At 41.6% G+C, this 17,451-nt stretch overlaps 1 protein-coding gene across 1 annotated transcript in view; it reads right to left on the reverse strand.

The window, feature by feature from the left end:
- LOC135494968 (diacylglycerol kinase delta-like) overlaps nt 1–17,451 on the reverse strand; it is a 782,762-nt gene that overhangs the window by 643,036 nt on the left and 122,275 nt on the right. The window contains exon 3 of the mRNA XM_064783336.1: nt 3,792–3,839. Coding sequence (XP_064639406.1) covers nt 3,792–3,839 — 48 coding nt within the window. The remainder of the gene's footprint in view (nt 1–3,791; nt 3,840–17,451) is intronic.

The raw sequence follows: 17,451 nt of genomic DNA on the forward strand, positions 1-17,451 counted from the left end.
TTGATTGCCTTCTCTGCATTGTGGGGGACGAAAACTGCGGAAGCAGCTGCTGGATATGTTATACTAGAGGCCTGGCGGCCTGAATAGCTACGCTGGCGGAATTTAATAGCAAGGAATGAGATGAGTGGCACGAAAATGTAGCAAGTAGTATATGCGAGTACCAGAATGTAGGTTTATGGTAGATAGGGAGATGTGGACAGATTAGATGGAATCAAGCTTAGACAAATGGGGCCAAATTGATGAAGGGCGTTCAGCTTAAAACAGCGTTTAACTACTGAATAGACAGATTCAGGTCCTTCATGTAAATCTTCACAGAATATGAATAGGCCCTATAACTAATCAGGGAGAAGCTACACACGTCTAATGAATTTGGCCCCCAGGGTGGATGACAGTTGTGAAGGTTTTATTTGAACTGCAGTGAATGAAGTAGTTGAGGGGTTATTTTGTCAGATCCGCTCTTCAATAACTTCAGTGCCTTTGCTCCAACTGTGTTTAAGCAGGCCAGCGCAAAACTGCTCTTTTAATACCTTAAGTTTGATACCATTAACGCGACTGCCTTCCTCTAACGGTGTTCAAGTTGTTTAGTGAGTCATAAAAGTATATTAGGGTATACCTACTCAAACACGGATGACACCTTTCGCTGTAACCGTCCCCAAGTAGGTCAACTGGTAATGAAAATGGGTAAACACAAACCTACTGTTCATTATCTTTAGTTCGATACCAAACACGACTACTTAAGCTATAACACTTAACAGTCTTAAAGTAGGGCAAAAGGTCATAAAAGTAGCTCAATGCAAATCTCTCCTTCATTACCTCGAGTTTAGATTAGTTATGTGACACTGCCCTATTCCCTCCCATAAGGCTACAATGCAGTCTCTAGATTGTGACATGAGGCATGATGCCATCTCTAACATCACCCTCTCTCCTCTCATATCAATCAGGGTACAATGCGGTATCTTACTTGATTGTGACATGAGGCATGATGCCGTCTCTTTCATCACCCGCTTCTCTTATATCAATCAGGCTACAACGAAGTCTCACTTGATTGTGACATGAGGCATGATAACGTCTCATACATCACGCTCTTCTCTTATATCGATCAGGCTACAATGTGGTCACTTACTTGATTGTGACTTCACCCTCTTGTCCCATATCATTCAGACGCCACAATGCGGTCTCTTACTTGACTGTGACATGATGTCTCTTACATCACCATACCCCTTGCCTGACCTCTTCTGAAAAGCTGCTTGACTTTCAGTTGCAAGTTGCGGGAAATTTTCATGTAGAAAAAATTTGGTTTCCTGGTATGAAAGGATCAGACTCAGTGCCATATTTACACTGGCAGATAAACTAAACATAAAGGACTCCAATTGCGCCGTGGATTATTTATTTTCTGGGGCATTACCCTCTCTCTCGACCCAGGGTCGAGCGCAACAGTAAAGGGGAAGGAATTTTAACTCGACCTAAGGTCGAGCATGACACTAGTATAAGGGTTAAAGGTTGCATGTTCAAGATTGAGGCAAGCTTTATTTTTCTATATTATAATAAATAAAGATCCAGAGATGCCTATTCAATTTAAGGCTTATTTATTCAATCAACTGGTATAATACAGTAAAGCAAGACCAAAACGTGAATGACAAATCAGCTAAGATACAGCGTCTTCTTCCCCGATCCTATCAATCTCATGTCTGACTGGTTGATTGGTTTTCGTTTCACCAGTTCCACAGCTTGCACAGCAACACCACTTTGCCAGTGGAGACCACTGGAATGACCCGAAGATTATAGACTGAATCATCCGGTAAACATGAGAAAAAATAGCACTTTGTAAAAAAACACCATCAAAATAAGATATTTATTATTAACATTCCCGATTATGTCACAAAAACAATGAGTAGTCTGTGCTGATACGCGAAAACTGTGAGTGGATATACGACCCTGTATAGCTTGCTGTTCATGTTGGTGGTAAGGTAAAACATAAATGTACAAAAAAAGATCAAAACTTTTGTGAAAAACTAGTGAACTGGTGGGGGTGTGATAAAATAAACTTGAATTTGAAAAAGTACACCCTTACTTACTAACGTTCACCTTGGTAGAGTTTGGACACATGGCTTGCAATGCATACTTTACTTCCCTGCACATATGTTGCAGTGTATTGCATTTGTTCATGTAACGGTATCGGGTATGTAACTGTAATGTATGGTAAATAATGTAGGCCCAGTTCATGCAGCTCCACACGGTTTTCCGTATCAGCACAGAGACTGAGAATGGCAGTTTTATTGTTCGTTAAAAATACCTCGCAATTCCAGCAGAAAACAAACCCGTTTTACTACTCAATCGCTATTATTTGTGTACTCTGACCAGTGTCACTATCAAAGGTGTACGATATCATTGTTTTGACAAGAAACATGAGAAAACATCAACTTCTTGTGAAGCAGTCCGCCATGTCTGTTCATCTAGCGTACGGGTTTGTTTTGATAACGTTGATGATGTTTATAAACACAAAGAGGCTATTCTTATAACAAAGTTTTGTCTGGATTTCAAAGACATTCTCCTGTAGTTGTTATATTTATGTGTAATATATAATATTGTGAAGTATTACGATTGTTTCATTCTGATGATTGGGAAGAATTTTTGCAACACCGTTTTGTGTATAAAATGTACTAGGCCTATGGCGTTCATGTGTGTTTTGATCTTCGACTTCGACTCAATGACTGAGCAAATTTAACGAAACAGAAAGCCAAAAACGGTAACACTTCCGATCTAAACAAGCTACGGGAGTCATTCTATATTATGACTTTTCAAATAACAGTTATCTTGGCCAATTGTACCTAGCAAATCAAGAGAAAATACAGAGAAAACTCACCCTGGTTTTCTGTCAAAACGTCTACCGTACGTAGATGAACTGAGCGCATGAATCTGGGTTTCTCTACGTGTCTTTTATCGGCAATATTAATAAGAATTAGACAAAATAACCCCACAAAACGACATGTTGATATTGAGAATCAAAATATAGGGAAATACCACTTTCTAACGGCTCCTGATGAAAAATTTAGATTGGAACTATGTTTTGAAGTGAATGTACACACTATATATACATTCGCAAAATGGCCATCACTTTATCAGCCTCGGCTGCAATGCCTTAGGGCAATGCCTTATGTGTAGCGCGTTCAGTACATTACAGAGACAGGTAGGATCAAGGCCGTTTTGCCACTTTTGACCAGACGACAATTTCCAGCTTAAAATCTGCCAATTACTGCCAATTACAGGGCGTTTAGTCTTTCTGCTGTGAATAGCTATAATCCTATCTAAACAAGAGTTCAAAATATTGGTATCCTAGCACATTTTCTTGCCCAGCTACAGCAAATTCTGATGAAAATGCAACTATTTTGCTGGAACTACTTTCGGCCAGCTCAAGTACAAACCATAAGCTCTGCTGGAAGCCAGCGTAGCTAACAATAAACTATTCCCAGAGTCCAACTGTGTTGCAGCAAATATTCACCGATTTTTTTTTGAGGTCAGAGACATATTCTGTAAGTTTTGTTTTTATATATGAAGGAATGAATGTTGATGAGGTTAATTGTTAATGAAGATAATGACCAATGGCAGCGATGATGGGTCTTAAAAACAATAATGACAAGTAACATGAACCGCTATCATGGTTATTATAATACAAGGGACAATGTTAAAGATTATGACAATGATGATGGTGATGATGATAATGTCAGGCAAATGGTTGTGATGACCTTGGATGATGATGATGATGATAATGATAAGAATGTGTTCCCTCTTACCTGGAATGATGTGGTTTGTTTCATTAAGTATCCCTCTTTAAGGCATCTCTGAAAATATACAAATACAGTAAATTTAGTATAGGTTAATTTTTCGGCAAGTCTTCCATAAATAATTGTAACTTTGATGGGCTGAGCAGCACTTTTTGGCAAGTAAAGAAAGTAAGGCCAATTTCCTTTAAAGGCGTCCAAATTAAAAACTAGAGCAGTCCTCGCCTTTCCCCACCCCCTGCTTTTCATAAGCAGGAAGGTGGAGATGGATAATTTTATGATAGGTGTGTTAACTCTGTCCCTGCCACAGAAATTTGTTATTAATATCCCCCAGTTTGCCGCGATTTCATTATTTTTACCAGATTTTCATTAATTTTTTAGAAAAAAAAAGAAGACATATATCCTTGAAACCTGTTTTATTTTCTTTGTCTCAGCTTATCTTTCACCTACATATCAGTTATACTGCTTTTTTCCATGGCAGTCATTGAAACAATCACCATTGCAGAGGGGTACTTTGCAGGTTTTGCTTCTATCAGCAGGAAAAATGTGTTTTTTCCCGCCAGTTTCACTTGATGAAGTCACGAAATGCATGCATAGAATGAGCAGACGATTGTCTGCATGGAAGCCTAAGACATCAAACCATTTCCCGGTTCAGTACCGAGATGACCTCTGGTGTTAAGACAGAGAACCAACCATTTTGTTTTGGAACGAGTTTGGCAGGCAAAGAGTTAAAATGGTGTGTGTATGATGGTGAAGGTGTTGGACGTTGAGAATATGTGCACGGTGAAGTTGAAATTAGTGCATAGAGACTTCAGCTTTTGAGGTTAATGAGGGAAATGAAAGGAAGCGATGTGATATTGTACAATGCTAATGATAATGATAAGGAGGAAGAATTATGTACATGTATTAGAACATCACTACATAATGGACTTAGAGGTGTAATAGTCTGTTAGCTAAAACCTCCTTCAGTTTAGATCTGATGACAACAAAACTTTTCCTGAGAGTCAAGATTGATACAGAGTAAGTCATGGCAGGCTTTAAGTTTTTAATTCTCGAGCGATTATGGAGAAATATAAGTTTGATAATTTTGCATTTTGAGGGAATGCCTTGGCCTTTTATCGTATGGAACATGATATTGGCCTAAAAATCAGCCAGCCTTCAATTCTAATGCATGTACTTATATGACTCACCATAGTCTCTCCATGTAACTAATGCAGGTATAGAACACACATAGGTAATATATATACTCCATTTTTATATACCGCTCTGGGCGCCATATTCAAGAGGCCCGAAAGGGATGAATACCTCCCATACCTAATACAAATCTTAGGCCTAGTGGTAGGGAGTTCAGGCAATAAAATGAACTTAACAATAGTATCATTTCATGTAATTTATTGGAAAGAGTTGGCTCCAACCAACATTCCGATATAATTTTTTTCAAAATCGGTCAACCCATTGATCTTCTATGACTCTTTTTAATATCAGAAAGAAATTGAGAGAAAATACAAAGGGATAATGCATTAACCTCTGTCATAATAATGGCACTAATTATGGAAAATAATTAGCCATTTTTCTACTCAAAATGTCATTTCTTCATAATTATTCTATATAAATGAGCCTGGAATTTCTAAGGGTGGCTGCCATTTTGGATTTTCACCGACAACATCTATGGGTATCTATTTCCTTCAAAGTATGTCATGTGTGGTATCAAAAGAAAGGGAAAACTCTACTATTAAAGAATATCTCACCATCAAACAGCCAAAATCTGTAAGTTATCTGTAAATAGCAATTAATCTTTTAATATGGATGGTGGCCATCTTGGAAGTAAGACGAAGACAGTTGCCTTTATTAAAAATTCGACAATTTAATCCTAAAACAATGTCAGTAAACACCTCGATATACATGTAATTTTGCTGTCAATAAAATATTCGCCTACATCAGGTATTTTGCTTTATACTGGTTGAATTCTTGGTCAAGATCGGCAGTGGATGAGGAACACATATTCCAAACCGTGAGACCCGAATCCCTTGGTGCTATTGCAAGATTGTTGTCAAGAACACAGATAGACTTAGTGTCTTTGAGATCAGGAGGAGATGGCCACTCGCAGTATGTCTTGCGCACTCTTTTCATATAGCTTATATTAGAATCATCTGAAGAGACCATTTCAATGACTTGCCCCAAGTACCATGTGTCATCAAAGGCAACAGCCACAAAAGAGTTAACAGACCCTTCAGAAAATTTCAGTCCAACCTGGTCGAGGCTGCTACTTTAGGGAACTGGACCAACTAGCAATGTTGATCTCCTCTTTAAAGTTACAGCTTTTCTTATTGCCAGGCTGCCAGGGCGAAATTTGAATTCTGATCCCAGGCGCCAAAGTTAGTGCAGTCGTTTTTTAGTGCAGTCGATACATTAGCCCACAGAGACTACAAATGGATGGTGACGAGGTTCCTACACCTATGTATAGTACAAAAAATAACAAATCGAATATACTCGTAGTTGGCACCACTGTAGGACCGTTTCCCCTAGTGCCAAGCTACGAGTTGTACTCTAGGAATGGCGGAAAATTTTCTGACAGGAGGCCATGCTACGAGTCGTAGTCTGACCTCCTTACAGGAAGTTATCTGCCATTGCCAGAGTACGACTCGTAGCTTGGCACTGGAGGAAAACTGTCGACAGTGTGATCTTGAAATAAACAATTGTACATTCAAAATTGCCGCCTTTTCTGTATGATATGTCGTCTGCTCTCACGTTGCACCATGTGGTACATTTTCTAACAACTTGGGCGTGGTCAGGCCTTTTTTTCTTGGCAAACATGGCGCAAACTGTGAGTCCTGAAAGTGGCTGACCAGCTTATGCTAGAGGAATCTGTGGATAATGCAGACGAATTGATAATGAGTGATGATCCTTCTGATAATGCGGCAAGCAACGAACGTGCTGCTGGACCAAACGATGTACCACCCCTGCCCACCAGTTCATGGGCGTGGTCAAGGGCGTGGCGTACGTAGGCATGGTGGCAGAAAATGTGGTAGAGGAGGTTCAAACCAGCAGCAGCAGCAGCAGCCTACACCCCAACACCAGGTATGTCAATGGCAGATTGTTATTTCTTTACAGCCTCAAGCTCAAGCAGCTGCTCCAATCATTCATCAGTGGACAAACACGCATCAAGACCCACCAGTATATCCTTTCAATGAAGTACCTGGTTTGAAAGTTCAAATGGCATCGCATGAGCCTACTGATTTCTTTGACCTGTTCTGTACCCAGGAAGACTGAGACTAACAGATACGCAGCTGCTAAAATTGCTGCAAAGGGTCCACTGCGTAGGAATTCTCGTTTTGCGGCGTGGAAACCTACAGATGCGTAAGAAATGAGGGCCTTTCTCGGCCTTCTCCTTCACATGGGTCCTAACACGCAGCCCACCATGGCTAGCTACTGGAGTAAGGACCCCCCTCTATGAATTTACTATGTTCAGCAAAGTCATGAGTCGGAATCGATTCCAGATAATGCTCCGATTCTGGCACTTTCCTGACAATGCAGCCGGCCAAAACGCCACAGATCGACAATACAAGCTTCGCCCACTGTTTGAGCACACCAACGCAGTCATGAGTAAAATCTACTGTTCTGATAGGGATCTAAGTATTGATGAATCCATGGTTCTTTTACGTGGAAGGTTAATGTACAGACAGTACATAAAGAACAAGAAACACAATTACGGGATGAAGTTGTACGAGCTCTGCGAGTCCAACGGGATTGTACTCAGGCTTAGTCTCTACACTGGTGAAGGGTACCCAGATCCCGACGACCTTGGTCAAACTGGAGCAATAGTCCTGTATCTTCTTTGTGATGACTTCTTTGACAAGGGCTAAGCTGTCCACAGTGACAACCTCTACAATTCGGTCTCCCTTTGTAAGAAGTTAGCCAATCGGTCGACACACATCTGCGGAACCCTCCGTAGTGATCGGAAGGAGAACCCTAAGCATGTGATCAACAAGAAGCTGAAGAAGGGCGAATTGACTTGGGCACGGTCTGAGTCAGTTGTTGTTTGCAAGTTGAAGGATAAACGAGAGGTATTCACCATAAGCAATATGCACCGCGTTTAGATGGTGAAGGTCCGCAACCAGAATAACAAGGCATCGCAAAAACCCATTGTCGTGGGAGATTACAATAAGGGCATGTATGGTATCGACAGATCTGATCAAATGCTGTCATATTACTCAGCTCTACGCAAAACCATTAGATGGTACAAGAAGATGGGGCTTCACTTGCTCGAGATTTGGGTGTCGAATGACCATATGTTGTATTCTGCTAAAACTGGCACCGCAATGCGCCAACTCAAGTTTCGCGTCACCATCATCAAGCACTTACTTGGGCCAGAAGTTATGGAATGCATAGAGAGACAACCAGTAGCAGTTGCAGATGCGGACCCTTTCCACTACTTGAATTCGATTCCACCATCGGAGAACAACGACCAACGAAACCTTGCCGCGTCTGCACACGACGGGGTATCAGAAAAAAAGAAACCAGGTACTTCTGTCCAAAATGTAAAGACAAACTGGCTCTCTGTGTGGATGTTTGTTTCAGGCACTTTCACACTGTTGGACTGGCATAAGTTGGTAGAGTGTAGAAAGTAGTTACCTATGTACGTGATGTACGAGATGTTGAAAGTGTTTCAAAATGTTTTGTTATTTTACTGTAACTTCCTTCACAATATTTTTTGAACCGTGTACACTTGGAATCCTTGGTGACACCAACTTTCATGTTGACGCAATATTGCACGGGAATGTGCACTATTTTTTAATTACTTTGTTGAATATATGGTGTTATGCAAAGGGTTCTCCATCCATTTCTTCAGTACAGAACTTTTTCAGGAACATGAACAGCCTTTCAGGGACATACAGTCTTCATGTTCACTACTTGTAACATGACTTCCTAGTGACGATATTGTAACTTGATTTTTTGAATTAAATATATTTTTCGTGAGATGTTATTTGTTATTCTCATTGCCAATAAACTAAACTATTAGCACATGGGCAAAAATACTGTTAAAATGTCCCATGGGGTGAAATTAACGATTTTGAAGAGGAGTTACTGTACTACGTCTTACTACGAATTTACTCGTAGTCGGCCACCAAGGGTGACCTTCAACTACGAGTAAACTCGTAGCTGGCAGTCAACGTGTTAACCACATTTCACTTGGTTTTTTTTTAGACAGGCAACAAGACTGGCCTTGCTACTGGCCTTGCCCTTGCTTTGACTGCCAATTTATTTACAATAGCTTCACAGTGATCGACTAACAGTTGCATTTGTTCCTCAGTAGGACGCAGACATGGAGTATGGGCCAGTGAGGGGGTTGTAGAATCAGTAGCAGCACCAGTTACAGTCAATTCAAGCACAGAAATCAAGTTGTCTCTCAATTTGTCCACTCGATGTTGAACACCAGCCGTAGAAAATTGATTTAAGGACCTGTTTTTTTGTATATATTTTTGTAAAATAGGCAATCCCAGGTGCTGGTGGTGCCGTATTTGATCTTTGAGTGCCTTTAATTTTTCATCATTTGACTTCACCTTCGAAAGCCTCCTTCTAACATCATCTGCTGTTACCCACACCCCACCAGCATCCATGATTCTCTTTTGAAGGTCTTGTTTCGCCTTCGCATCCCTCTGTAGCTATGCTTCTTTTTTGCCTTAAGCTGATCTATGAATCTTTACCGAACAATCTTAACTTCCTTCTGCCTTTCCCGATTTCTCTTTCTCCTGAGTGGAGCCAACTACATAGCTCGTACCATCAATAAACTCCTCCTACCTGCTCATAGGGATTTGAAGTAATTCCAAATCCTGTTGTTCCGGTAGCAAATTGTACCAGAAATGTGATTAGTGAAGCGCTGAGGGGCTCGATTAACTTCTCAGTCCAAGTCTGAGAAAACCTTCTCACCAGCTTGGTTTGATGTCGGATATGATTTAGTTTCTTCCAAAACCTCATCTGAAGGAAGCGCATATTTCCCTCTGGGAAGTTGAAGTTGAAAGTTATCAAAAGGTCTCCAACCAAATCGTGTTCACTGGACCCTATTTCGAAATTGTTATTGAAAGATGGCCCAGTTCTGGACGAAATGGCACCCATAATTTGTAGCATCGTAAATATTTCACTCTCATCAGACATAGTTCCCACCAGTCTCAAGGTTGCTCACGTGCCGCCACTTTTAAAAAAGTCTTCACTTGACAAGGAAGATCTAAAAAACTATCGGCCTGTGTCAAACCTCAGCTTTCTATCCAAGGTCCTTGAACGAGTGGTTGCGTCTCGACTCCAGTCTCACATGACAGAATTCAACTTATATAAATCCATGCAGTCGGCTTATAGACCAAATCATAGCACTGAGACAGCACTACTGCATGTTCTCGTCTGTGTTGGGACCGCTGTTGTTCAGCATCTACATGGGTCCGCTGGGGGATCTTATTAAGAGTCATGGTTTGAGTGTTCATTTTTACGCGGACGACACACAGTTATATATATGGTTTGGGCCAGATGATACACTAGATGCTCTTGCTAAGTTAGAAAACTGCATCCAAGTGGTGCGGGAATGGATGGCCATCAACTTTCTGAAACTCAACGACAACAAGACAGAATTTATCATTGTATCATCTGGCTATCAACGGCAGGAATTAAAAATTGACCATCCCATGTCCATTAAAATAGGAGATCAGCTTATCTCAGTGGTGCCTCATGCACGTAACATCGGTGCTATTTTTGACGAACACCTCTCAATGGACTGACACATAAATTCTATATGTTAGTCAGCCTACCCCCAAATTCACAATATTGGTCTTATCAGAAAAATCCTTACAGTTGATGCCACAAAAACCCTTGTTCATGCCCTTGGCACCTCCAGATTGGATGGTCTGAGTGCACTGCTACTTGGTTTGCCTGCAAATGCCATTGGCAGACTCCAGAGAGTTCAAAATTGTGCTGCTCGTGTCATCACTGGTGTCTGCAGGTCAGATCATATTACTCCAGTGCTGAACAACCTCCACTGGCTCCGTATCCGTGACAGGATAGAGAATAAGATTCTTGTCGTTGTATTTTAGTGCTTAAACAATTAAGCCCCACATTACATGTCCTCCCTCATAGAAGTCTACCAACCTAGACGCAGTCTCTGTTCCTCATCTGTTGGCCCATTGTTGGTGCGACCAAGGAGTAGGTTGATAACGTTTGGCAACCAAGCCTTCTCCACTACAGCCCCAAGGCTCTGGAATCAACTTCCACGCAGTGCGAGTGAATGTGCCAGCATCTCGTTCTTCCAATCGCATCTTAAATCCTATCTCTTTGGTCGCTACCACTCCTGATATGTTTCTCTTTTGTAAAGTGTCACTGATCACTCTGAGTGGATTCTGGCACTATAAATCATTTAAATATTATCATTATTATTTCATTTCCTGAGGGTTGGATACCCTGTTTGTCCTTCCTGTTCCACAGCATGCAATGCCCCTACCTTGTAGAGTCTCCAGCAGCTCATAGCAAATAAAAAAGTTGTCACAGTAGACCTCATGACCCCTAAGTAAAATCTGAGAAAGATCCAGAAGTATTAAGGTAGCAGGACGGGGTGGGCGTTTGTGGTTTCTGAGTGTGAGGGGTATAGTGGTGTCTGTTGATGGTGCTTTAAGAGAGACACAGTCAACAGACATGTGGTTTCATTATTAGGTGTTTCATTGCAGCAATGCGAAAATGTAAGCAATTTTGGCTAGGTCCGTCATTCGTTAGGACCAAGTAGCTTCTTGAGTGACTCAACCACTCACTCTCTTGATAACAGCGACCGCCTCAGCGCCACCACGCCGGGGCTAATGGTATTAGGCAAAGTAGCTCCCGTGATATGCACGATTCTGGGAAAACTCAATGAGGAAGTATGCTCATTAGCATAATCTATTCTTAGCTCCAGCTCCAGGTAATCTTGTGCAGTGTTTCTTCGAGCCATATACATTGTGGTGGAAAACGTCTAGTACAAAGAATGCCCGGCTTGCGCCAGACTAATAAGTGAAGAAGGTCTGGCTACGCGAGACTACTGCGATAAAAATGACCATTGCAGAGACTCTGTGATGCAGGCGTATACTTTTTACAATTAAAAATGCTCTCAAAAGACGATAAGCAATGATTATTTATCAAACATTTCCTGAACTATATACCTTCTAATTATCACTTTACATCAACAGGTTGGTGTTAAGTCACGTGCTTTTCTTTCCTCATGACAATATACAGCAAAATAGTTACGACCCCGTAATCACGCTATAAGTCCATAATGAGATCACGGTGACCCATTATAAATATTTTGCCAGCTTCGTATTTTTGCCGCTACGTTGGGTCCTTGCATCAAGAACAACTCTCTGGCCCAGATTTTCCTTAACTTGGTCTCCTTATTTACCAGTGTACAACTGCCAGTTATAGACAAACCCAGTCTTTGATCCAGCTAGGATCCAAGCCTTCAACCCCCACCTAGTGGGCTTTTTGGGTAAATATTGTATCTGCCCTTGAATCTAATCATGCCCTCGTCAATAATGGTACACTTGTCAATGAAAAACACTGCTTGCCATTTAGGGACTAGAATCCTGAGCATAGGTCTAATCTTGAAACAGCAGTCAAGCCCAGGGTTCCCTCTGGGAATTGCTCTTGTATTATCAGCTGCATGCAAAAATTTGAGAATCACCATGAATCGATCATGATGCATGGCGGTGCGGAATCCTGCCATATCTATGAGTCACTCCAGTGACCAATAACCTTTGAACCGTGGTCTCTTGTTATTTCCAATTACAATCATCACAGCAATATACGCTTTTATTTCTGCATCTATTGTATCCATCCAATCAGCTTTTGTTCTTTTATCAGCAACTTTGACATCAGCACCGGTTCTTACTGCTTCAGCCTCCTTTCCTTGCCACCACTGATGAAAGTACCGAATAGTCTCATCTTTGATGTAACTGATCATTTCGATAGGGAAAGTTGATAAAAAAAGTCCACTGGTTTGAAATTAGCACAGTCTATACTGGGATTTCCAGGTGTGGGGCAGGCCAGATTTGGGAGCCAATCACGAACCTCATGTGCGTCATCTTTCCAATTGGGTCCTTGCTGGGCTGGTTGGTGACCTCCACATCGTCGCCCCCTCCCCCGTCCTCTCTGGGCTGGTACTTGAGCTTCGGGTTGAGCTGGAGCTGCAGGGGGATTTTGGCCATGACCTCCACCTCTAACTCCGGCTCGTGCACCTCCAGTTCTTACCCTACCACGTCCTCATCCTCCACATCCAGGGGCAGGAGCAACAGGGACATCATTATCATCATCTGATTCGGAGGACAAAACGTGTACTGGGTCAGGGGGGCAGCAGGGTTCATAACAGGTTTTACAGCAGGCACGATCCGTCCCGAAAGCTTTAACATTGTGCGCTAGCCAACTGCTTCTTCGGTCAACTGCCATGGCATCATCCTAACAATATCCCCCCCCCCCCCCCCCCCCCCCACTACCACCACCACCCCCACCCGAGTCTTCTCGCTCACCAGCCCTAATAACGAAGAGCTCCCTATCAAGGCCTGAGCCTTCCCCATATTACTAGTATAAAGTGTACTATAGGCAACAACAACAATTGGTAACTCTTACTTACTTAGAAATTTTTAAAGAATTAACATCGGTTCTCCAAGTCAGGCAAACCTAGAAGAGATTCTTAAACTGGAACTGTAGCTGTTAGTAATGGTACATTAGAGTACCTCTATGATCAAGGTATCTTACCCAGAAACATAATGAAGTAATGCATGGATTATTTGAATGTATTTTTAATCTACTAAGAACGGCAAAGTCCAGAGAACCTGACCATGGGGGCTTCGCTAAAACAAAGTTCGATTTACATACCCTTAGACTTGATCATCAGCACTGCAGATTCCAATAGAGAGATTCCTTATCACAACTACATATCAGAATTGAGGGCGAAAATCGTTCAATCGTTCATTCAATCGGGCTCATTCGAATCTTAAGTTAGCACAACGGAGACAAAGGACATACTTCAAGATGCCTTTACAAAGTGGCCGGAGGCAGAACTCTGCGCAATCAGAAAGCAACAACATGCGCCAAAGTGATAGTAAATGATTACATTTCACATTTCGGTACTCCAGAAAATCTTCACACAGATCAAGGAACCAATTTCCAGTCGAATGTATTTGATGACTTGTGCAAGATTCTCAACATCCACAAGACGAAGACGACAACTTTTCATCCACAAGGGAATGGTCAGTTGGAAAATCTTAATAAGACTTTGAAAAGTATGCTGACAGCCATGGTTGATGAAGAAGGCCGCGACTGGGATGATCACCTTCCTGGTGTGTTAATGGCTTACAGATCAAGCGTTCAGGTTTCCACGGAAGAGACACCCTTTCTCTTAACCTTTGGAGATGAGATGCAGCTACCCTTAGACTTAATCATCGGCACTGCAGATTCCGATAGAGAGATTCCTTATCACAACTACGTATCAGAATTGAGGGCGAAAATCGAATCTCCATTCAACTGGGCTCGTTCGAAACTTAAGTTAGCACAACAGAGACAAACGACATACTACGACTGGAAATGTACCATGGTTCCTTTGCCATTGGAGATTTGGTGCTTCTCAGAAACCACTATGTAAAGCCAGGCGTTCCACCCAAGTTTCACGTCGTTGGATGGGACCGTTCCGGGTGTTAGATGTGTTATCATAAGTCAACTACAGAGTAATAGCGACGGAAGGGAAGGCCCCGAAGAGTAAAGTTGTCCACCTGAATAATATGAAGCGTTTCTATGCAAGAGAAAACGAAGAGTTGGACAAACCCAGCATTGACGATGATGATGACGATGATGACAAGATGTCGACTGTGACTACGGAGGAGTCAGATAATGAGTCTGACAGCTCAAACTCTGAATTCGAATTCCGTTCTTATAGACCAATGGTTCTTAGATCAGATAAAATAAATGAAATCGCTAAAGAGCCAGGTGTTAACAAATCAGAGTCTAATGTGACGGATGAAGCAGCTCCTTTTGAGGCGTGTGTTGCTTCCTCTTTGGAGAGCGGTGTGGACCATGCACAGCCCCTGCCGATTCCTAATCAATTTGTATCTGATGTTTCTGTTGATGCCACTGTAAGCAACTATGATCTGAGACCCCGTGAGAAATTGCGCGCGCCGATTCGCTATCCGCAGTTAACTGAAAGTGTAACTTTGTGTCGGATAAGAGCCCACAAGAATGTTAGGCTCAAGAGCAAACTGTAATTAGTAAGCAACCAATAAATGTATCAATCTAAATATGAAAATAATTGTTATTATTAGATATGAAATTATTGGAAGAGAAATACTGAAGCTGAATAATTGCATGAAGTAATTATACCATTTTGCCTTTACAGATGGATATTTTACAATTAGACCTGTTCCCTGTTGAAGTTAAAGAATTGAAGAGGGGGAGCAGTAGACAAGTCTATTTATTCCTTAAGGACATATTACATTGTCATCTCAATGTTGAGATTTCGTTCAAGCAGGCTCTGCAACATCTCGTGGAGGCGGGTAATATTTACCTTATGAACACAAGAGAGTTGGTGACCGGCTGTATGATTCATGGCATCCGCCTATTTATGGCTAGTGTGAAGAAATCCTGGAAAGCGGAGCTGGTAGAGATGGCTTTTGTCAAAGAGTGTATGCTGTCGATAACCAAGGTGTGTAACGGTGACGAGAAGGACATTGGGAGTTGGTTGGCCAAACCTGAAGCCAAGTTGCTTCCAGGTAATTCACCAACTCCCTCCGTGGTTGCACAACCTGCAACATATGTATGATCTCCCCATTTTAGTTATTTCTGATTCTATGTTCAGATTTTGCAAACCATCTGGCGAAATTTATCCAATCTCTCATTCTGGCGAGCGTGCCGAAGGTGTTAGGCACACTGTAGATCTTTTTTCATAACATCCAATGTAGGGCCATCGTCCTTAATCATGGTCTTAACGACACCCGCCAGTATGGCAATCCTCGTCCATTTATGGAAGATGTTTTTCAGTCGCTGACCCATCGTTTCCCAAACATTCCCCTCTATCACGTTCAGCCTCCACTAACCCCATCTGTATTGAACAATCTTCTTCATGTTTTTCGTGTTAGCAATTTTTGCAGGATGATGGTAGATGTGGGATTCACCCCCATTGAACATCCTTCACTTGGTAGAGCTGCGTTTGACCGAGAGGGCTTTCATTATTCGCGTCAGGGGATGGATGATGTCACCCGTTTCCTTGTGGATGCCATTCATTGAAGGAATAGGAATACAATGTTGTTATTGTTCTTGGAACCCTTCGGAGTAGCTTTATATTCGTTGGGGGAAGAGATGGGTTTGGCGTGTTATTGCAGCAAAAGCCCATGAACTCATTAAATCCTAAGCAGCTCACCGAATCCTGAATTCATGAGCCACCTGGGACAACCGCACGAACCGTTGAGGATCACCTTCGGTAAACTGTAACAACCACTTGTAAATTACTCTAAAAGGTTTAAATTTATATTTGATTATCGTTCCAGGTTGTCACACACCAAGTTGGTAGAGAGTATGTTCGTACGTTACTTGTTGACATCGTTACTCATTACGCTTGCGGGGATAAAGCCTGGATTGGATGGTGCTACGTTGATTCATTTTGTATATAGCAGACTTCCTAGCGGACTGATTGTTTGATGGAACTTATCCCTTGTAATATTATATTGGACATGTTGGATATTACTGAATTGTACATTGGAAAGATAGTTGTACAGCTTGCGTTTGTGATTCATATAGTATTATAGTGGACATTGCTGAGATCCGGTAGTTCGTGTGTAATGGATTTTGTGGTGTATATATTGTATAGTTTATTTCTTATTGTAATACAGTTGGAATTCTGGAGCGTAGCTATGAGGACTATTTTGTTCAAATTCTTGATTTTGAACAATTTTTTGGTGGGGATGGTGTGGTGAACTGGGTCACAGTCTTGGTTCCGTGGTTGGCCACGGCGGCGCCAGCATTACGGACGTGCCCCGTTCACCCAGCCATCCCCGCCCGTGTGTTACATCACTCGGCTGCACTCGGTATTTCCCGCTGTACTGTCGATGACGCAACGACGCGTAATGTCATTACGTCATTGACAGAGCGGTGTTGAAGCAGAGATACAAGCGGGTTCGAACATGGAAAGTGACGAGCTGAGATAAAATCGAGTATTAATCAACGTTAGTCGAGTCTTTCATTTAGCAAAACTATTGCTACAACATTATTCTTCTCATCTTACTAAGATCCAGACGAAGTCCAGAGAACAGAGTTACTAAATGATAACTGTGTTAAACATTGATTCTATAGACTACCCAGAACAGAATTCTAGTGAACAGTTAATCTTAACACTGAAATTCAGGATGCATGTAGCATCAGTTTGATATATGCAGGAATACCTTGTACATTTTACAACATCAGTGAGGTCAGGAATAATAACAAATTTAAGATATTAATTGGTCGTCTGTTGACAGGATTATGAAAGCTTTTCAATAATGTTTGCAGATAAATTGAGAGAACATAACATACTAGAAGTGCTGTTAGATTTAATCTACATGAATCGACCGGTAAGGCTATCATGCAATTAATGAAGAGAAGAAATGATCGGTACTTAATTATGTTTGTGGTAAAAGCAATGAATTAA

Source organism: Lineus longissimus, chromosome 10 (assembly GCF_910592395.1).
Source record: "Lineus longissimus chromosome 10, tnLinLong1.2, whole genome shotgun sequence".
NCBI lineage: Eukaryota > Metazoa > Nemertea > Pilidiophora > Heteronemertea > Lineidae > Lineus > Lineus longissimus.